The 21,866-nt window shown below is 45.6% G+C and overlaps 1 protein-coding gene across 1 annotated transcript in view; it reads right to left on the bottom strand.

The window, feature by feature from the left end:
- LOC136624336 (zinc finger protein 250-like) overlaps positions 1-21,866 on the bottom strand; it is a 325,143-nt gene that overhangs the window by 239,953 nt on the left and 63,324 nt on the right. The window contains exons 7-8 of the mRNA XM_066598267.1: positions 3,184-3,248; positions 2,711-2,813 (exon numbers count right to left, since the gene is read on the bottom strand). Coding sequence (XP_066454364.1) covers positions 2,711-2,813; positions 3,184-3,248 — 168 coding nt within the window. The remainder of the gene's footprint in view (positions 1-2,710; positions 2,814-3,183; positions 3,249-21,866) is intronic.

The raw sequence follows: 21,866 nt of genomic DNA, 5'->3' as shown, positions 1-21,866 counted from the left end.
GTCAATAGTCTGGCTCAATCAAGGAAGTCTTTACTGATAAATTTTCCCATTTGGCCTGTCAGCTGTGCAACAGTGGTTAATTCTTCTGGAGAAGAACCAGGAAAAATGCAGCAACATGGTTGCTTACCACCTTTAGTAGTGGCCCTACTGACCCAAGTAGAAGCAAAATCAGGGAGAATTGCCAAACCTACTGCCTCAAAGGAAGGTTTGGCTAGGGATTCCAGTCTTTTTGCCACTTATGTCCTGAAAGGATGAGAGAGCCGTCACAGGTAGGGTGCTGCTTTTACATAAAGAGGATACTGGGGGTCTATTAATGGGGGAGACAACCACCTCTTATCCAAGTCTTGCAGAAAGTGGCACATGATGTCCAAATGTTTTGGTTTGGCGAAGAGTTTGATAGAATGGTTGACACGTCTGTAGTGGCCCAGAACATCCTTTACTGGCCCCCTCCATAAATGTCATGCATGCATGTCTTTTGTAGGTGCGCTGTGATAAGTGTCCTGTCATTGTGTTATGTGTATTGCACAGCTGCAGTGAGTGAAGGGTTAAGTGTTTACAGTGCTTGGAGTCTGCCTGTAAATGTATCAGTGATTTCTTGTCATGTGGTATGTCTAAGGTTATAAATGTAAGTGACTGAGAGCGGGAAGGGAGTCCATCTTCGAGAGTTCCATCTTCTGGTGTGGAGTGTAAAGTTGCACATGGGGACACATTCAGCCCTCATGTGTTAAAAATGGAAGAGGAGGAGAGGTTCCCATACCAAGTGAGAATGGAATGCTGATGGAGTGAGCCCCCAAGAGTGAGAGAGCATCAGTGATTTTCAAATCTGTTTCCAAGGCCAGTGCAGAGGTATTGAATCTGCCTTGTACTGTTATTGCTTATTCTGCAAGTAAAGTTCATTCAGGGCTCTGACTGTTCCTGACACTCGTGGTACTACAGAACTGTCCTCACTGAGGTTCATACCGGTGTGTGTGCGTGTGTGTGTGCAGGTACAGTGGCGTCACGCGTGACAACTTTCTTCCTTGTTTGCCCAACTATTGGCCATCCCTTTCCTAGGGGTGTCCGGGGAAGAGGCCAGCAATACTCTGGCCTTGGCTGCGTGTGTCCCTCTGGGATGGAGGATGGTAAGTGCCGCCATGACGGGCCAGCACTCTATCCTTCCAGCTCCCCACATATGCCAGGTGTCCGGGGTCTCCCTCTGGGCCGCTGCACATCCTCAAGCTCTGTATGAGAGTGAAAGACCTTTGTATAATGCTTCAGGCATCTGAACAAAAAAGCCTTCCACAGATCAAATGGGTGTAGAATCCTTCACCCAAAGAACTTTTTTCACTGGCACTATCAGGCTATCAACCAGAATGGCCCTCCCCCTACCAGTGCAAGGTACAATTCAACTCTACGGTAGCGCAGCCCGCACCAACGGCAGAGCTGCAGCTAGACCGAAGCCGAAACATAAATTAGTGGTGGAAGGCCAGGAAAGTGGTGTTGTGTTGAATCCTCCAGGTGAACTGCAGGAGTCCCACATAAGGCACGTGACCCAACAATACTGGTAGTTTAGAGCCCACAATACACAGTTACCTTCATCCCCAGTCAGCAGTGCCAAGAGCGGGCAATGAAAATCAGTGCCACTTGGAATAAGGACTCAGAAGGAGTTTCCCAGCAGCCCCAAGAGCTGTTGCCAGAATGCTGATACTTACCTCAGTGAAGAGAATACTCAACTATCCACCGTAGAGCTCTGGGACTTTAGCAGTGTGTGTACCCCACTCTGCTTGCTTGCCTTTAGGTAGGAAGGAATTGCTCTAATAGGGGGATGCAATTGCTGGCTTTTCTGTTCGCCGTCTTTGATGGGGTAACAGGGAGAGTCTAGAGCCAGCCTTATATTCCCAGACTCAGAAAGATAACAGCTGAATACTGGTGAATAAAGAGGTCTGCCTCCTACAGGCACCAAGCTAAAACTGATCAGCTTAGTGCCTGCAGGAGAGGTATAGCTGACAGCAGGAGCTATACCAACAGTCTTCTAGTGGCAGTAGCTATACCAACGGTCTTCAACTGTGACTCCCAATGCAATAGACGAGAAATAAAGATTAGTTTTAAATATTATAAAAATATAAAATAAAAATTTATAAAATTTGTATCACTACCCCCATAAAGGCCTACTTTAGGTCTCTGTCAGAAAAAAACAGCTCAATGGCAAAATTGCACTCCATCTCCAAGAAAGATTGAACAAAAAGCTATCAAAAAGTTGTATGTTCCCCATAATAGTAGTAATACAAACTATAGGTTGTCCTGCAAAAAAATAGTCCTCATACAGTCGTATCAACAGAAAAATTAAAAAATGTTATTTACTTTTTAAGCATTACTATGTATTACAAAACAGTGAAGTTCATATTTGTGGAAGATGTGTGTGTCTCACAATGCAGAAATCTCGCACAATTTTCTCAACCGTATGGAAGCGAACATACTCAATATTTAAAACCAGACAGTTCCAAACTGGAATAAAACGCATACCCCATAACATGTTTTAAACAAATATTTCATCCTTAGTTACAGTATATGCATATCTCCTGTGGACAACCATTTATACCAGGAGCATGACCAATGGAGTCAATCCACATCACACAATCACAGATCCATGGGATGCACACGACTTTTTCATATGTTTTATATACAACTGAAAACCCTGACAACACAGACTCTTTTTTACATGTAGTCTCACCTGGGGGGTCATCTGTAAGAATCTCCTCCTTACACGGCTGATCTCCCCTCACATGTGTCTCTGTAGCATCAATAGGGATCGCATCTTCATCCGGATTCACCAGCTATGAAATAAATATTGTAAAAGTCATCACACAGTTGGAGAAGTCGTGTGGGAGGTTTTATATGGCCAGAAAAGGTCATTAATTAGTATGAGGAGCCGGAATGACATGACAGCAGTAGTGATCTGGGCCAAATAGCTGCAGGTCTCCTGTATAACTCCAACCTGTTGCTTCTTTATTCCAACCAGCCATCTCCAGAACCAGAAAATAGTGATAAGATGCGGAGATCTGATGTCTGTGGTCGGCTGTAATACCGCCATCTCCAGCTTTCTCATTACACAAGTATCAATCATATAATAAGACTGAACACAAGACCTTCCCAGCCGTCCTACAGACCAGAGGGGAGATTTCATGAGACCTTCTCTCCATCTACCTGATCATCCTGTGGAAGAAGAGGCCAGGGACATCTCTCCGCTGCTGCTCTCTTACTGGATCTACCTGCAGAAAATACAGACAGCCACTGAATTCATTCTCTACATACAAATAATGAAGGCCGTGTGGATTTAGTCCTGTCTATTACCTGGTGATGGGGGCGGCTGGTGGTCCTCCATCATGACGTCCTTGTACAGATCCTTGTGTCCTTCTAAATACTCCCACTCCTCCATGGAGAAATAGACAGTGATGTCCTGACACCTTATCGGAACCTGACCACACAATGATACCGTCATCACCCAGGCATGTTATACCACCATAGCGTTACTGTATAATGTCCCAGCATTCCCAGCAGCGTCACCTCTCCAGTTAGCAGCTCAATCATCTTGTTGGTGAGTTCTAGGATCTTGTGCTCCTTGATCTCCTCCAGTATCAGGGGGTGGGGTGGAGGCCCTGTGATTGGGCTCAGGGGTCTTCCCCATCCATCAGACACCGGGGCCTGGCAGCCATCACTAGAAGTCTTCTTCACTATCGTGTAATCCTGTTTATGGGGAGATACATCCATAAATATCACTGCAGTTATTTACAGGGTCTCCAGTTATGTTCATCTGTTATTAAGGTGTTCTTCATCTGTGTTCATAATTTCTGTTGTTCTATTCAGTCATACAGGCAGAACAACAAAATTATAAGAGATCTTTTACATGACAGATATCAATGGAACCAAAGAAATTCCATTTGCCCTAAAATAGGTCTGTTGGGTCTATACTTTCTAACCATAAAAATAGTACAACATTCTGTAACTTTTAGAGAGAGAAAATGCACCACCTCAGAGTGCCGCATATTTACCCCCAAATCTGCAGCTGTCCATCACACAGAGCCCTAGGAGGTGCTGCTTTTCACTATCAGGGTCTCCACTGCTAAGGGAGACACTGGTAGAAGGGTCTCATGGCCGTGCTCACCACTATTTAACACCGCGACCCAGTCGGGCCTAATGCGAGGAGTGAAACTGAGATCTAAAGTTGTGGCGAGGTCAGGAGGACTGTCACTGACCTGCCACCTGCAGCTCCCATCCATCAGATATGACCCCCTTACTCTCCATCCCCCCATCCCTCCTCCTTCTGACACCTTACTGGAGCTTCTGAACTGCCAAGGAATAGTGCTTCAAGAGGAGATCAGAGAAAGTGGCTGCCATAGTTTGTATTCCACCCCCTCTCTTATTGTCCAGAGAGTTTGTTTGCATTGTAAAAGAAGATATTTGATTATGGACAATTGAGATATACATACTAATATATATATATATATATATAGTGTGTGAATGTAAACTGCACCATGACAGACACCATCGAATATACCAGAAAACAACTTGTCTGAGCTTGTCTATGTACTAAGAAACATATGGTGATATAAGATAAGGACATGTTCTACACTTGGCCTCTTGGCAGCCTGTCAAGAGCTTATTCACCGTGACTTAAAGTTTTTTTGTAAGAAATGCAAATGAAGAAACAGAATGTACTCAATGAATGCCATGTAATGTCTAAAAGTAACCAATCAAAGGTCGGATTGAGAACTGTCCAATGAACTATGATATTTCTTGGAATTAAGAAACTATACTAAGAATAACTAGATGTAACCAGTGGACACGAAGAATTGTTAAATTGATCTATGAAAATGTTGGATTGAAAACTAAGCAATAAACTTGCACAGTTAATTGTCTAAGGTTGCTGTGACACCCCAATGTAAGGGGGCTATAAATAAAGATGTGACCATCAGGTAAGAATTCTTTAAGGAGTATATAACTGTGTGGGCTCATTTAATTCCTCCGTCATATGACGCTTGAAGTCTTGGTGTGAGCAGCTCTACTGCACGGGCCACCTGGACTTCAAAGGTATACTCTGTTGTCCCATGGGTCATATGACGTTATTCACAAGTGTAAACTCTGCTGTCCTTAAACGGCCATACATTTTATGCCGTTACAGCATAAATTTTTATTACTGATGGCACAGCCCAATTTTTTTCTGAATCTCCACACCAGAGACCCAAAAATTAAAAACCCTCTCTGGATTCAAGAATAGAAGAGAGGGCGGTACAACAATTGAAACATCAAACGCCTCTCTCAAAATGTGGTTCGACCACATTGCACCACCCCATTGTTTTCTTCCATAGAGACCCACAGTTTTGTTCTTAATTACAACCTTGTATCCAGATTCTAAGTCGAATTATACCAGCAGGGTAAGAATGATCTAAGATCCACATCACACTGTGCCCTACACAGCAACAATTGTTTTACATCTGTCATCAACATGGAAAACTAAGAAAAGACAAAGCTAATGAACAGGCGGGCCTGCAGAACACCTCTAAAAATCAGGCCAATCTCCAGAGATTCCTAAAAGATAGGAAGTACCCATTCCAAAGGACCATGAGAACATGAGCCATCGTCGTAATGTCAGAATAATAGGCATCTCTGAGTCCTGAGCTTTGGAGACTCTAAGAACCATAGCAAACAACATATTTACGGACCTACTGGGTTCAGACAGAGCACGCATCACTATTGAAAGGATTCATAGATCTCTCTGCCCTAGGCGTAGAATGGGTCATCCACCGATTGATGTAGTTTGTGGTCTCCTTTTGTAGATGCACAAGCGATTCTCTCGGCTGCCAGGAATAAAGAATCTGAATGCCACAGTGAGAATTAGAGGATTTCAGTTAAGAAACTCCTTGGAAAGAGGTATCAGGGTCCAAGTCCCCCAGGGTCAGGAAGTCCCAAGCTAGACTAAGCTACTCTCGGAGTGACTCAGCTAAAGAAGTCCACACTGTAAATCCGGATTCAGACTGTCCCACATATTATTTCATGAAGCTATTTCTTCATCTCTAAAATGAATTGCAAAAAGACTCCCTCTGTCTTGTCTCCTGATGACTTAGTAGATATCCACCTTTGTTTTCGAGTTGCCTTTCTCTCTTGCTTTCTTTTCCTCAGCAGGAGTTTCAGAAGCCTTTATGAAGATTGATCCTCTCTGATTGTAGGCAACAGTTTCCACCTGGAACATTGGTTTTGACATCAAGCGTATGCAGATGTTTAAGTATTTACTCTCTCTTCTGCTTGTTAATACGTTTGTTAAAATTCTACTGTGGTCTGTGGGTCGCCAAGCCAGGGGAGCACGGGTTTCCCGCCTTGCCTCCCCTGGCTGTAGTTTCCTACCCCTCTGGCCTCTCCCCCTCCCTCTTCATTGCGCTGCCCCCCTTCCTCTTCCCTACCCTCCCTTTTCTCTCCCTTAGTTTCAGGGGCGCCTCGGGAGGGTTCCTTGGCTGGCTTGACTGTGACTGGCATTCCGTGGAGGGGTGGGTTGGGTGGGCTGGGTGGGCTCGGGGTTGGTCATGGGGGTGCTTGGTGTCGGTAGGGGGAGTGGTCCGGGTGATTAGTGTGTTCAGTCCTGGCAGAGTTGGTCTGGTCTCTGATGAGACTTTGGTCTGCCTTGGACTGGGGTAAGGGCTTTAATCTTTTCTGCATGTCCTGATGATGCCTGTGACTTCCCGAAGTCTCCTGCCCTACTGCATGGAGTTGACAATAGCCCCTTTTTATAAAGCACGCTGCCTGAATCTCTGGCAGTCCTCGTTGGAAGGTTTATGTACTCGTGGATCTCCAACAGCCTTCCTACAACCACATGGTGGTCTACTTGTCATACCATGAGGAGATACATCCATTTTCTCCAAATATTGTTTGCTGTGACAATGGGACACAGTGTTCCTAGTTAAACTTAACATTATTTTTGTCCTCGTAACAACTTACTCATAAAACTAGGTTATGGAATGAGCCCTTTGGGGTCAGCTCACCGTGGTTCGTTTAAAGTTTACCTCTAGCCCTTAGTCCTCTTTTATTCTAGACCACTTGACCCAAAGAAAAACTAATTTCAAATGACATATCCCGACACTTAGCTATTATTGTACAAGTAGTCTCTTGTGCATTGCAACATGATGGATAACCTCACTATTACTTCATTAAATGTCAAGAGATTAAACTCACCACAGAAGAGAAGCAGATTACTCTGGCTTCTTTAAAAAATGAAAACATCAATTGCTTTCCTTCAAGAAACTCATTTGAAAGTAGATCAGGCCCCAAAATTGTCTTGATGCCCATTCAAGAAATGGTTCCTAAATAATCATCGCTCCACCGCAGCTAAGGGACTGGCTATAGCAATTCACTTCTCAATTCTGTTCACCCTAGAGAGCCAGTTTTCTGATACCGAAGGTCGAATGCACTTCTTAAAAGGTAAAATCGATTCAGAAACATACATGCTTTCCAAACTGTATGTCCCAAATAAGAAACAGATCCCTTGGTTAAAAGATACACGTAACAAACTAGCTTTATTTAAAGGAGGTTTTGACCTCAACCTCACTTTAAATCCAACCTTAGATGCCTCAACTAGGAGTTCCCAGATTTCGCAGCGTGCCAAGAAATGATCACACAAACTTCTTCAGGACTTAAAGGTTATTGATGCTCAATTAGAGATGAGCGAGTATACTCGCTAAAGGCAATTGCTCGAGCGAGCATTGCCTTTAACGAGTATCTCCCCCGCTCGAGACGGAAGTTTTGGGTGACGGCAGCGGGCAGGGAGCTGCGGGGGAGAGCGGGGTGGAATGGAGGGGAGATCTCTCTCTCCCTCTCTCCCCCCCCCCCCGCTCCCTCCTGCTGACTGCCCCTATTCACCGCTCCCCCGTACTGGCACCCGAACCTTCCGTCTCGAGCGAGCATTGCCTTTAGCGAGTATACTCGCTCATCTCTACTCTCAATCCTTCGGACAGAGACTTCTCTTTTTATTCTTCTGTTACCAATACCTATCTAAGACTTGATTACATTCTCCTCTCATCCTCCTTAATCTCGCAAGTCAGCAATGCTAACATAGGGAACATCACAATTTTGGATCATGCCCCAGTTTCAGTTACGATAAATCTGTTGGCTTTTCCACATAGAGATTGGCAATGGAGATTAAATGAATCCCTCTTGAATAACCAAGAATTATGCAATACTTTATCCACACATTTAAAGCTCTTCTTTAGTGAGAATTCTCAGTCTTCAGAGAAACATTGTTTGTGTGGGAAACACATAAAGCCTACATTAGAGGTATTCTCATTGCTCTGGGCTCTTCCTAAAATAACAGAGACAAAAGGAGATTGAGGATATCTTAAAGGGGTTGTCCCGAGAAAGCAAGTGGGGTTATACACTTCTGTATGGCCATATTAATGCACTTTGTAATATACATCGTGCATTAATTATGAGCTATACAGAAGTTATTCACTTACCTGTTCCGTTGCTAGCGTCCCCATCTCCATGGTGCCGTCTAATTTCAGCGTCTAATCTCCCGATTAGACGCGCTTGCGCAGAAGGGTCTTCTCCCTTCTCTTGGGTCTCGGCACAAGCGGCGTTCTGGCTCCGCCCCCTTCTATGCATCATCGCGTAGCTCCGCCCCGTCACGTGTGCCGATTCCAGCCAATCAGGAGGCTGGAATCGGCAATGGACCGCACAGAGCCCACGGTGCACCATGGGAGAAGACCCGCGGTGCATCGTGGATGAAGATCCCGGCGGCCATCTTGGTAAGGTTAGTAAGAAGTCACCGCAGAGCGGGGATTCGGGTAAGTACTAAACTTTTTTTTTTTTTAACCCATCCCTTGTGTTTGTCTCGCGCCGAACGGGGGGCCTATTGAAAAAAAAAAAAAGCCGTTTCGGCGCGGGACAACCCCTTTAACCCAAAACTGAATAAAGCTTAAAGGGCTCAGATCAACCTAATTGTCTTGAGGGAAAGATTAAAAGACATTTTGAACAGATTTGCTAAATCCTTATTCAATTACAAACATCAAATTTATGCTCACGGTAACAAAGGTGGAAGGCAGACATCTCTCACATTAAAAATGCTCAAGGTGATAAGCTTTCAGAAACAACACAGATAGAGCAAGCCCTTAAGGATTTTTACTCAAGACTGTACAATTTAAATAAAAAAAGGTTTGAGTGCGAATGATGATAAAACGCTAATTCTGAGAAATGTTATGTCGTCGTTGGCTCTCGCTGCCGTAATTCCAGATGAAAATGCTGTCCTAACCTACCCAATCTAACTAGAAGAACTAATAAGTCCCGATGGTTTTCCACTAACTTACTACAAAAAAGTTCAAGATATAATATTGCCACACCTGGCCAGCTCATTTAACGCTTTTCTAGATGGAGACAAATTACCTAAACAATCCCAAGAAGCTTATATTAATCTTATCCACAAGAAGGGTAAAGACCCCCAACTAAACCAATATCATTGCTCAACCTAGACATCAAACTGTGGGCAAAACTGCTGTCAAGGCGAATCAATACGTTTAGCCCAAAACTGATTAATGAGGAACAATTAGGATTCATAGCCGGTAGAGAGGGGATAGATAATTCCTGTTGTCTATTACATGCTATTGGGTTTGCGTGAAAGAGGAAGTCCCCATTGATTCTATCGGGAATTGATTCTGAAAAGGCATTTGATAGAGTGGACTGGGACTTTATCAATACGGTCCTAAACAAATTCAATTTCCCTGCCTCTCTAATCCGAGCAATATTCTCACTCTATTCTCATCCACACGCCAAAAATAAAGTTAACACTATATTGTCATGTTCTTTTGAAATTACCAATGGCACTCTCCAAGGTTGTCCACTGTCACCTACTCTTTTCATCCTCTCCTTAGAAATACTTATCCAAATGGTGAGCCAGGACAAACAGTCATGGACGTTGATAACCTTTCGTTCAAATCTATAGCTTTTGCTGATGACATAGTTTTTTTGCTATCTAATCCAGAACAGACCATTGAAAAGCTTAAACACCACTCTTCACTTATACAGCACTATATCGATTTTCAAGGTGAATTTCTCCAAATCTATAATAATACTCAATATATCCCTCCCATGGATAGCACAAAGAATCTTAAAGCCTCATCTCAATTCAGATGGACAGAGTCTCATATTGGATACCTAGGGATACTAGTCATGAAAAACCTAGATCTTTAGGACAAAAATTAGGCAGCCCCAACTAGCTCATCGCCTACTGATCCAAATGAGAGAGAATGGTGGTATACACCTCACAGACATGACTCAATACTATAAGTCCATCCAACTAAACAGATGTCTAGAATTGGTGAGACCATCCGAAAACCACATAATCCGAGTGTTGGCAAAAGTCTCCTATGGTCCCAATTTCTGGAGAGCTCTCTGGTTTCCTTCTCCTAAAGTCTATAAAAAGGCTTTGTTTCATTCTCTCCTGAAGGAGGTTTGTGAGAACTCGGATTTTCTTCGAGACGACTTGGCCCCACATCCATCACCCTTAACCCCCCTAACTATTCTGCCCAACATCCTAAAAATAGATCTAGATGTTCATACTAACCTTATTTGGACGTGCTTTGAAAATCTCTCGGTGTCGGATATCTGGCTCTATCGTTCACAGGAAAGCATACAACAAAATATTTATTTTCTCAAGCAACATGCCCGCCACTCCAACTCCTACATCTGTTGCACTTATCCCAAATCATCTCTAAATTTAAATGACATTTATCCATCTACCTGCCCGCTCTCAGACTTGGAAAAACATCATCATTGCACAAAGTCACTTTAGTAGAATACCTATCTTTAAGAAGGAAATGTATCGCTACCCAAGAAACTTCCAAACCAACATTTATCATTTCATAGGAAAGGGAACTTAACTGCTCCCTCTCAGATAGAGGCGTTAGAGTTATTCTAAGCAATTCACATGGCTGGTACTGGTGCATTATGCCTCCACCAGAAGTAGGGGTGGAGATCTACACAGTGACAGGTAACACCCTGTTTAACGCCTCCAAGCTCCTGATTGGCTGGCCTCCAAGTCATGCTGCTGCCAGATTCAAGGGTGCATGGAGCGGAGATGGGAGGCCGCGATGCACGACAGTGACATCGGAGCTGGGAGCCTGCTACCGGTGAGAGTCAAAGCAGGGCCACCAGCAATGACAGCTGTGGAGTCGTGGAGCTGGAAGCTTGCTGCCAGGGACAGTCACAACAGGGGTGGCAGCAATGACAGCTGCTGGGTCACTGAGCTGGAAGCTTGCCACCGGGGAGAGACACAGCAGGGCTGGCAGCAATGAAAGATGTGGGGTCGGCAGAGAGATAGCAGTGGACATGGTTACAGGGGAGTCGGCATGGTAGCAGCGTGGTTGCCAGTGAAGCGGAGATACTGAGCCCATCTACCTATTATCACCTCGGGTGCGTCACCTGGCTATCCCCTCTATCTCAACCTGCCTAAGCCATGTCTCCACCCATACTTTGGTGGGAGACATAATGCACCATGGCTTTTCTAGATGCGCTAGAGTTCAAGAAAACCATTACAAACTCCTTACCAGATGGTACAGGTCTGCAGAATGGCTTTTTACCTACAAATTAACTAATTCTAAACTATGCTGGCACTGCAATGGAAGTGTGGGCACTTTAGCACACATTTGGTGGTTTTGCCCAGTTATATGACCTTTCTGGAGTCGGATTGAAGGTTTCATGCGTAATATCCGTGACAGCCCCTTAAAGTTTACTCCAGAGGTTGTGTGATCCTATCAAAATCTTCTTCAACTTACAGACCCTCAAAAGTCAACCTTATCTCTCACATGATTGCGGCAGCAAAGTCCCTAATTCCTGCTTAAGGCCTCCTTCCCACGAACGGATTTACGCCGCGTAAATTCGCGGCAAAAATCCGCTGCGTGGCCCCCTGCTATTAGGTTCTATTGAACCTAATAGCACAATGCTCACGATGCGTAATTCCACCGCGGAATTACGCACTGCGATTTCTCCCGTCCTCACCCGCAGCATGCTCTATTTGCTGCGGGTGAGGACGGGCTGTACGCGCTGACGGCTTCCATTGCAGTCAATGGAAGCCGTCCGTTCACGCTATCCCACCTACCGCCGCAGCGTCATTGGTGGGCGTGTCACACGACGCGACGGCGGTGGGCGGGGAAGCGTTTTCACGCTATCTCCCGCAGGTAAGTATAGGGGCTCTGGGGGGCGTAATATTACGCGGCGGAGCCCGTCACGCTCGTGGGAAGGAGGCCTTATGGTTAGCTTCAACTGTTCCCTCACATAAACAATGGATTGCTAAAGATAATGAAATTAGTAGACTTAGTAATAGAATAATAGAATTAGTAATACAATCACTGTATTGCTGAGTTTTCTCTATATTCTATTGTGTTATTGGGTGTGCTCCACCCTGTAAGACTTCTATCCTAACTGCTTCTCAGTTTGCTAACACGAACTAATGGCCTTGTCTACTTAAAGGGGTTGTCTCGCGAAAGCAAGTGGGGTTAAGCACTTCTGTATGGCCATATTAATGCACTTTGTAATATACATCGTGCATTAAATATGAGCCATACAGAAGTTATTCACTTACCTGCTCCGTTGCTAGCGTCCCCGTTGCCATGGCTCCGTCTAACTTCGGTGTCTTCTTGCTTTTTTAGACGCGCTTGCGCAGATCTATCTTCTCCATTCGGCTCGGCATCACCGGCATTTTGGCTCCGCCCCCTTGTACGCGTCATCGCGAAGCTCCGCCCCCGTCACATGTGCCGATTCCAGCCAATCAGAGGCCGAGCCGAATGGAGAAGATAGATCTGCGCAAGCGCGTCTAAAAAAGTAAGAAGACACCGAAGTTAGACGGAGCCATGGCAACGGGGACGCTAGCAACGGAGCAGGTAAGTGAATAACTTCTGTATGGCTCATATTTAATGCACGATGTATATTACAAAGTGCATTAATATGGCCATACAGAAGTGCTTAACCCCACTTGCTTTGTCAGGACAACCCCTTTAAGTGGTCTAACGCCAACTTTTTCCCCCCTCTCTTTCCCCATCCCCAGTTGCTATGCTTATTTTGATATTCGCCTTATGCTGAAGGTCTTGATGGTCTAGTCTACCTATTATTTGCTTCAGAATCTTTAAGTAAAAACAGAATTTGAAAAACAAAGAAAACTATGGAACGTGACGCCATCCCCAGAATCTCTCACCTCTCCTGTAAGCTGGAAGAGTATCTCTAGGGTGAGGGTGAATATACTCTCCGCCATCTTGTCCTTCTTCCTATCCATCCTTGTCGGGTCAATCAGGATAATTATCTGATATAGAAGATATCAGCCGAGAATCCTGAATGGGAAGAAGATGAGACAATGTAACATCATACACAAACCCCCCCGGAATAATACAATTACTGGAGATAATAAGAGATAAATGCTGTTACATTTATTGCTCTGCTCCTCAAATAAAGTGCAACAGAATGGAATTGAATTTTGGATTCAGCAGGAAAGCTCTTGATTTTGAGACTGCCCTTTTGTCCCAGGAGACATGTCCACACCCCCCTTCCCTCAGTTCATTACTACCATTAACAGCCATCTTGTCTCTTCCTGACTGACCGGACTGCTGCCCATCACCACACTGTTCATAGCGCCATCACCTGAATGACTCCTCCCCAAACCCCCTGACACGCTGTGCTTAGAGCTGGAGGGGGCGGAGTTAGGTGATGCTGTGAATGGCGCGGTGCTGTGCGGCAGTCCCGCCTGTCAGGGAGAAAGAAGATGTTTATTGCTACTCAGTAACTGAGGTTTGGAAGCAAAAGCCCGGCAGGAGGGTGGCATAGAGGGGCACTATAACTAAGCATAACAGGTAGCAGAGGGGGCGCTGTAGCTTAGTATGTAACAGGCAGCAGAGGGGGCGCTGTAGCTTAGTATGTAACAGGCAGCAGAGGGGGCGCTATAGCTTAGTGGGGCACAAGGACATTATAACAAACAGGGGCTGCAGAGCGCTAACTATTACTGAGTGGGGTCATTACTTTTAGGGCCACAGGAGACGCATTAGTACTACGGTGGAGTTACTGAGAGGTTCTTTGGGGTAGCGGAAGGACAGAATGGACAGAGATGATTCATGGCTGAAAGAAATCTTCATGGATTTCTGGGCCTGGATAGAGAAGAAAAATGGACAACTCCAATCAGAGGAGAAGCTGAGAAGCTAAGAGGCTTACAGCTGAGACTCTCACCTCTACAACCCAGATCTCCCAGGGTCCCATTTATCACAGACGGCAGCTAAATGACCGTGACTTACATTATAAGCACACATAACAGCAATGACTACAGCTGGGGGGTCAGTATAACGCTCGGGCTACACTGCGACTATCTGTAGTGCTACAACTGCAGTCAAAGGAAATACCCCTGTTGTATGTAATCTGTGAACTGCAGCCGGCATTATATGGTTATAGTCCCTGTGGGCGGATCTATTTCTCTGCATTAGGCCGCCTGCAGACGGGCTGGTCGGATCCGGCTGTGAGGATTCTCGCCGCGGGACCCGACCCGAGCGCCTGCAGAGAGCGACTCGTACTCACTCGCGCCCGCGGCTCCTGCTGTTGGATGTGCCGGCTTGCCGGGCAGCCGGCGCATGCGCAGAAATAGAGCAAAGACAAGCAGAGTTGCAGACAGCACAACCTTAACCCAATAAGGGATGAACTGGTCAGAAATAGAGTACGCCGCGATTTGTTTGCCGTGCGAGGTTTCGCGCGACCAAATCGCGGCCGTCTGCATAGGATTGCGTTTGTTAACGCAATCCTATGGCAACTTTCAGCGGCGGAAATTCTGCGGGAAATCTCGCGTGGAATTTCCGCTCATCTGCAGGTGCCCTTAGGCTGCATTCACACGAGGCACTTTGGATCATTTTCATTGCACTTTTGATATGTTTGTGACTCACAACAAAAAATGCATCTAAAAATGTACGCCGTTTATCAGAAACAGATGCTGGTTTATAAAATGATGTGTGTTTTTCACAAAACTTGGAGTTCCAAAAAAAATCCCATGCAGCTTCTAGATACCGTATGGGTTCTGTGGAAATGATAAAACTCAGATACCAGCTGTACACTGTCCAAAAGTTGGGAGGTGGAACTCAAGGCACCGCTGATGTGAACAGCAACTATGTCCGTGTAACTGCTGATCTCTTGTGTGAAACTACGTTTCCCACAATCCCCTTGCTTCTCCTCGTAGCTCCCAGCGCTCTCCTCTCTGCTGCCCACATTACCCATTCACTCAAAATACATGGGTGAGATGGATGAAACTGTCTGCCAGGAGAACTGTGACTTCCCCTTATAAATATATATTGGTTACTATGTATGTGTGTATATACATGGACACAGATATACAGTGGATATAAAAAGTCTTCCCAGCCGTGTTACAATGCCATCACGCTAAAAAGTTCAACAAAGATGGATCATTTCAGAGTTCCTCCCACCTTCAATGTGACCCGTTATCTGGACAATTCCATTGAAAAACATGAATTTTGTTTTTTTAAATTGTGGTTGCGTAAATATGCACACCCATAAAACTAATACATTGTGGATATATCTTTTGACTTTATGACAGCATTCAGTCTTTTGGGGTAGATGTCTATCAGCATGGCACATCTTAACTAGGTAATCTTTGCCAACTCTTCCTTGCAAAAGTGCTTCAAATCTGTCAGATTGTGAGGGCATCTCGTGTGTAGCGCCCTCTTCAGGTCAACCCACAGATCTTCAATAAAGTTTAGGTCTTTGATCATGCTCTGGTGAAGCCATTCTTTTGTTGATATGGAGGTCTACTTTGGTCGTTGTCATGCTGAAAGGTGAAATTCCTCTTTATCTTCAACTTTTTAGCCGAGGTCTGAAGGTTTGTGCCAAAATGGACTGATATCTGGAACAGTTCATAATTCCCTCCACCTTGACTAAAGTCCAAGTTCCAGCAGCAGAATAGCCCCCTACATAATGCTGCCTCCACCATCTTCACTTCTGGTCGGTGTTCTTCTGGTGATGGCAGTGTTGACTTTGCACCAAATATATTTGGAATTATGGACAAAAAATGCAACCTTGGCCTCATCAGATATCAGATATGTCAAGATAAGATAAGATAAGACTATCAAGATGGTTCCACATTTGGCATAGAACCTCTACTACTCATGGAATAGATGTGTGTATGTGTATATATGTATATGTGTGTGTGTACATGGATATAGATGTATGTATTGTGACAGTGCAGTAGCAGGAGAGGCCTGTAGAGGGCTTCTGAGCACAGTTTGGTTTAATTAACCTGCACCTACAAGGGTGCGGCTACACAGATTAAATTTCCCCTTCCTCACAAACTCAGTGTACTTGAAGCCTGTGGAGCTTAGGTCCGTTGAGGTCTGTGGGGCTGAGGTCTATGTAGACTTGGTGCTGGTCTGTGAGGGATCTGGAAGCACGGAGCGGACAGGGGGTAGTCAGCCCCTCGCTCATCGCCTGTCGGGGCGAAGAACCCTTCCTGGAGGGTCCACTGGAAGAAGCGGTATGCGTTGCTGTGTGCACTGTGACAGACAACAGTGTGAAATTGCATACAATATGCTCAACTATATGTATACTGAATACGCTGCTATGCTGAAATAAACGCTGGAGGATCCGGCATTTGGACTTTACCTGGTGTTTCTGGACATCATTGCGGTGCTGCCACCCCTGGGCAGGGGAAAGTAAGCAGGAGATCCTGGGCAAGTAACCCCAACTTGCCGCAATATATATATGTGTGTATATGTGTATATAAGTGATGTTTGAGTCATCACCTACGCCACAGAATAATCATGGAATGTATTGGATAAACCACATGACCATGTTCTTAGCTCTGTACAGGGACACATATGCTAAGATAAGATAAGAACTTTAAGAAGTTTCTACTGGGCAACTTGTAACTTTGTCAAGATGTTATTCACTGCGACTTAAAGGGGTTGTCCCGCAAAAGCAAGTGCAGTTATGCACTTCTGTATGGCCATATTAATGCACTTTGTAATATACATCGTGCATTAAATATCGGCCATACAGAAGTTATATACTTACCCCCTCCCGGTGTTGGCGTCCCCGTCTCCATGGCGACGACCAAACTTCTCCTCTGGTCGCCGGAACAGTCGCGCTTGCGCAGAGCCGATTCCTCTTCTGGATGGTCCGGGCTCACGAGCTGCATCCTGGCTCCTCCATCGGCCGGCCTCTTCTCCGCGTCATCGCGTAGCTCCGCCTCCGTCACGTGGTGCCGATCAGCCAATGGGGTGGCTGGAATCGGCAGTGGAGCACAGACTGCAGAAGAACATCCACGTTGCACCATGGGAGAAGACCCACGGTGCACCGTGGGAGAAGACCAGCGGCAGCCATCTTGGACAGAAGATTTTTTAAAGTTGCTGAACGGGGATTCAGGTAAGGGAATTTTTTTTTTTTTTTTAATAACACATGGCAGCGGTTTTCCTTTACAGGTACTGGGGGACTGGGCAAAAAAAAAATTTCTGTTTAGGCGCGGGACAACCCCTTTAAAGTTTCTTGTAGGAAATGCAAATGAAGAATCAGAATGTATCCATCCAATGAATGTCATGTAATGTCTAAGAAGTAACAAATCAAAGGTTGGATTGTGAACTGTCCAATGAACTATGATAGTTCTTGGAATTAAGAAACTATACTAAGAATAATGAGATGTAACCAGTGGACACGCAGAAGTGTTAAATTGACCTATGAAAATGAGGGATTGAAAACTAACCAATAAGCTTGCATAGTTAATTGTCCAATGATGTTGTGACACCCCGATGTAAGGGGGCTATAAATAAAGATGCCTGATAGCCATCAGGTAGAAATTCTTTGATGAATCCATAACTGTGGGGGCTCTGTCATTTAATTCCTCCGTCATATGACGTATTGAAGTCTTGGTGTGAGCAGCCCTACTGCACGGGCCACCTGGACATCAATCGCAGGGTACACTCTGCTTTCCCTCAGCAGGCTATAGCCGTAACATGGGTCATATCTAGAGATGAGCGAGCACAAAAATGCTCAGGTGCTCGTTGCTCGAGTCAAGCTTTTTGTAATGCTAGTTTCAAGTAACGAACCCCGTTGAAGACAATGGGAGACTCGAGCATTTTTTAAGCTGACCCATGCTCTGCATAAGGGAGGTTGTGTGAATCACCTGAAAACATCAGAAAGTGATGGAAACACCAGAGAAACGGATAGGAAACAGCAGGGGCAGCATGCATGGATGCATCGGAGACTCCCAGGTTGCACTATTAAGCCAAATTGGGGGCAAGAACCTGGTGGTCATCCCCCTAACAATTTACTTGAGACAGACCATAATCAGCAAGGCACACACACTGGCACATCTTAGCTAAGCACCACACTATGTGCAACGAAGGACAATTAGTGCCTGCGGGTGACACCATTGCCTCTTCTCCTGTGTTACATGCTGGCATTACTATCCAATTCCCCCCAGGATGCAGGCACGAGCCTGTGTCCACAGTGTGCTCAAATATTTCCCAGTGCAGCATTCAGCTGTCCTCGTGCTACATGGTCGCTTGATAGCCACACCACCCTCATGTCTATTTATAAGTGCGTATTGGATGAAGAGGAACAAGAGACACACACTGCAGAGGGTTGAAATTATGGGCGATATTCCACAATGCTGATGAGAATTGATGATAAATTAACATATGATCAGAAGTGCAATCCCATGCCACCTCCGTGACAATATTGTCTGGAGCCAAAAACGCGGCCCAATAAGGGGACTCAGATGCCAGTACTTCTACCCATCTCCACAATTCAGCAATGCATTCTAAAACAAAAGATTGGTTTGAAGCAGCAGGTGTCACAAAAGTAGTCACCACAGGTATACAGTGAACCTGTGAAAGTCGCATTAAGTCAGTTATGCTTCCTTTGAATGCTGCAATCCAGTATCTCGGATAACTGTAGTCAAACGAGAGCTAATACTTGTCGACCAGCGCTGACCCTCAGGGATGTGTGCGTTTATCTGACCCAAACCAAACCAGCTATTTACCACTCAGGGTATTTTACGTCCCCGTAAATCCAAAAATAGACAGTGTACAATGAGTTCTGTCTTGCTATACAGTGCTGACCAGAATTCTAATGCCCATGCCACCTCCGTCACAAAATTGCCAGGAGCCACAAAGGGGACTTGGATGCCAGTACATCTAACCATCTGCACAATTCAACAACGCATTCTAAAATCAAAGATTTGCTTTAAGCAGGAGGTGTCACAAAAGTAGCCACCACAGGTGTCAGAGAGCTGGACACTGCGCTGGGAAACATTTGTGGACTCTGTGGGCGTATCATGCTGTAACCAGCACGTTTGCTAAACTGTAGTGGTGAACCTCTTCAAAATTGGGGGCGAAAACCTCGAGGCGTCCATCAGAAAAAAATTTTTTGACAGAGGCTAGAGGCAGCCCTGGTAAAAAAATGTTTTTAAAGAGCCTACGGGGCCCTTTGAAGAATTGGCTGTTCAGCATGCTGACAGGCTGATTTAGGAGGAGGAGGATCAGAGAAGGATAGACCAAGCTACTTATTTCAATGGGACACACACTTGGGCCTATTATGCAGATGCTTTCAGCAAAAAACAAATAAAAGAATAAAAAATTAGAGGAGTTCTGTTTGTTCCTATGTAGTCTGTGTACACCAGTAGCTGTATACTGTAGAAGACCAGTAACAGTATGCAGTATGCAGCCGGGATGCATGTGAATGCTTTGTGCGCACTAAAGGAGTGTTGGGTTCCAATTATTCCATTCCCATGCCACCTCCGTCACAAAATTTCATGAGCCACAAACGTGGCCCAAAAGCGGACTCAGATGCCAGTGCTTCTACACAACTCCACTATTCAGCAACCCAATCTTCAAGAAAACATTTTTTTACCCAGAGTATAGGTGAACCATAGAAACATTTGTGTACCAAGACTATATAGGCGAACCCCTGAAACATTTGTGTACCAAGAGTATAGGTGTACCCCTGAAAATTGTGTTTACCCAGAGTGCAGGTGAATTTTTTTTTTTTAAATACAGCTCATACTTGCTTAATTTGCTAACAGAGCCTGGAGGCAGCCCTCTGAAAAAATTAGTTTTTACAGAGCCTTTTGGCCCTCTGAAGAATTGGCTGTTCAGCGGTTTAGGAGGAGGAGGAGGATCAGAGAAGGATAGACCGAGCTACTTCTCCCCTTTTTTGGGATGATAGAGGGTGCATGGTTCTCCTGTTTCTGCTTAAAGAATCTTCATGTTACGCTGCTTTCCGCCGGTGGAGAAGAGAAGTCAGGGGAAATCCAGGCTTCGTTCAATGAGTGTAAGTCTGTCAGCGCTATCAGTTGACAGGCGAGTACACTTATTAATGATAATCCCCCAGCAACACTAAACACCCTCTCTGATAACATGCTAGCGGCAGAGCAGGCCAGCACCTCCAAGGCGTACAGCGCAAGTTTATGCCACGTGTCCAGCTTTGACACCCAATAGTTGTATGGAGCAGAGGGATCACGGAGGACGTTGATACGGTCGGCCATCTTTTTACACTTTTCCCTCCTACTCAGCCTAGACTGGGATGTTGTGGCACAGTCTGGCCAGGGAGCATTAAAACTGGCAAAGGCCTTGGAGAGTGTTCCCCTGCCTATGCTGGACATGCTGCCTCTTCCCCGCGTCTGCCCTGCTAGTTGGCCCACAGAACTACGTCCTCTGCCGCTAGCGTTGTCAGATGGGAACTTTAGTATCAGCTTTTCCACCAAGGCCTTGTGATATTGCATCACTCTCGTACCCCTTTCCTCTTCGGGAATGAGATTGGAAAGGTTTTCCTTATACAGTGGGTCGAGAAGGGTGAACACCCAGTAATCCGTGTTGGCCAGAATGCATCTAACGTGAGGGTCACGGGAAAGGGAGCTTAACATGAAGTCAGCCATGTGTGCCAGAGTCCCAGTACGCAACACCTCGCTGTCCTCACTAGGAGGATGACTCTCAGTCTCCTCCTCCTCCTCTTCAGCCCATACATGCTGAACAGATGTGAAGGAAGTAGCATGGGTACCCTCTGCAGTGTAGGCAGCAGTCTCTTTCCCCCTCCTCCTCCTCCTCGTCCTTCTCCAATACATGCTGAGAAACAGACGTGAGGGTGGTCTGGCTATCAAACGACGTATTGTCATCCCCTATCTCTTGTTCTAGCCGCAAAGTGTCAGCCTTAATGCTTAGCAGCGACCTTCTCAGCAGGCAAAGCAGCAGGATGGTTACGCTGATAATGGCCACATTGCAGCTCACCATTTGTGTTGATTCCTCAAAGTTTTCTAACACCTGACAGATGTCAGACATCCATGCCCACTCCTCTATGAAGAACTGCAGAGGTTGACTACCACTCCGACGGCCACGATGCAGCTGGTATTCTACAATGGCTCTATACTGCTCGCAAACCCTGGCCAACATGTGCAATGTTGAATTCCAGTGCGTGGGCATGTCGCACAACAGTTGGTGAACTGGCAGCTGGAAGCGCTGTTGAAGTGTCCTGAGGGTGGCAGCATCTGTGGTGGACTTTCTGAAATGTCCGCACACGCGACGCACCTTGCTAAGCAGCTTAGACAAATTGGGGTAGTTTTTTAAGAAAGCGCTGAACCACCAGATTTAACACATGGGCCAGGCATGGCACATGTGTTAGTCTGCCAAGCTGCAGAGCCACCACCAGGTTACGCCCATTGTCACACATGACCATGTCTGGTTGGAGGTTCAGCGGTGAAAGCCATAGATCTGTCTGCTCCGTCAAACCTTGTAACAGTTCTTGGGCGGTGTGCCTCTTGTATCCCAAGCTCAGGAGTTTGACCACGGCCTGTTGATGGTTCCCCACTGCAGTGCTGCAGCGCCTCG

This window comes from Eleutherodactylus coqui, chromosome 4 (assembly GCF_035609145.1).
Source record: "Eleutherodactylus coqui strain aEleCoq1 chromosome 4, aEleCoq1.hap1, whole genome shotgun sequence".
NCBI classification, from domain to species: domain Eukaryota; kingdom Metazoa; phylum Chordata; class Amphibia; order Anura; family Eleutherodactylidae; genus Eleutherodactylus; species Eleutherodactylus coqui.
Note: the sequence above shows the minus strand (reverse complement) of the source record. Positions and strands in the feature narration are given on the sequence as shown.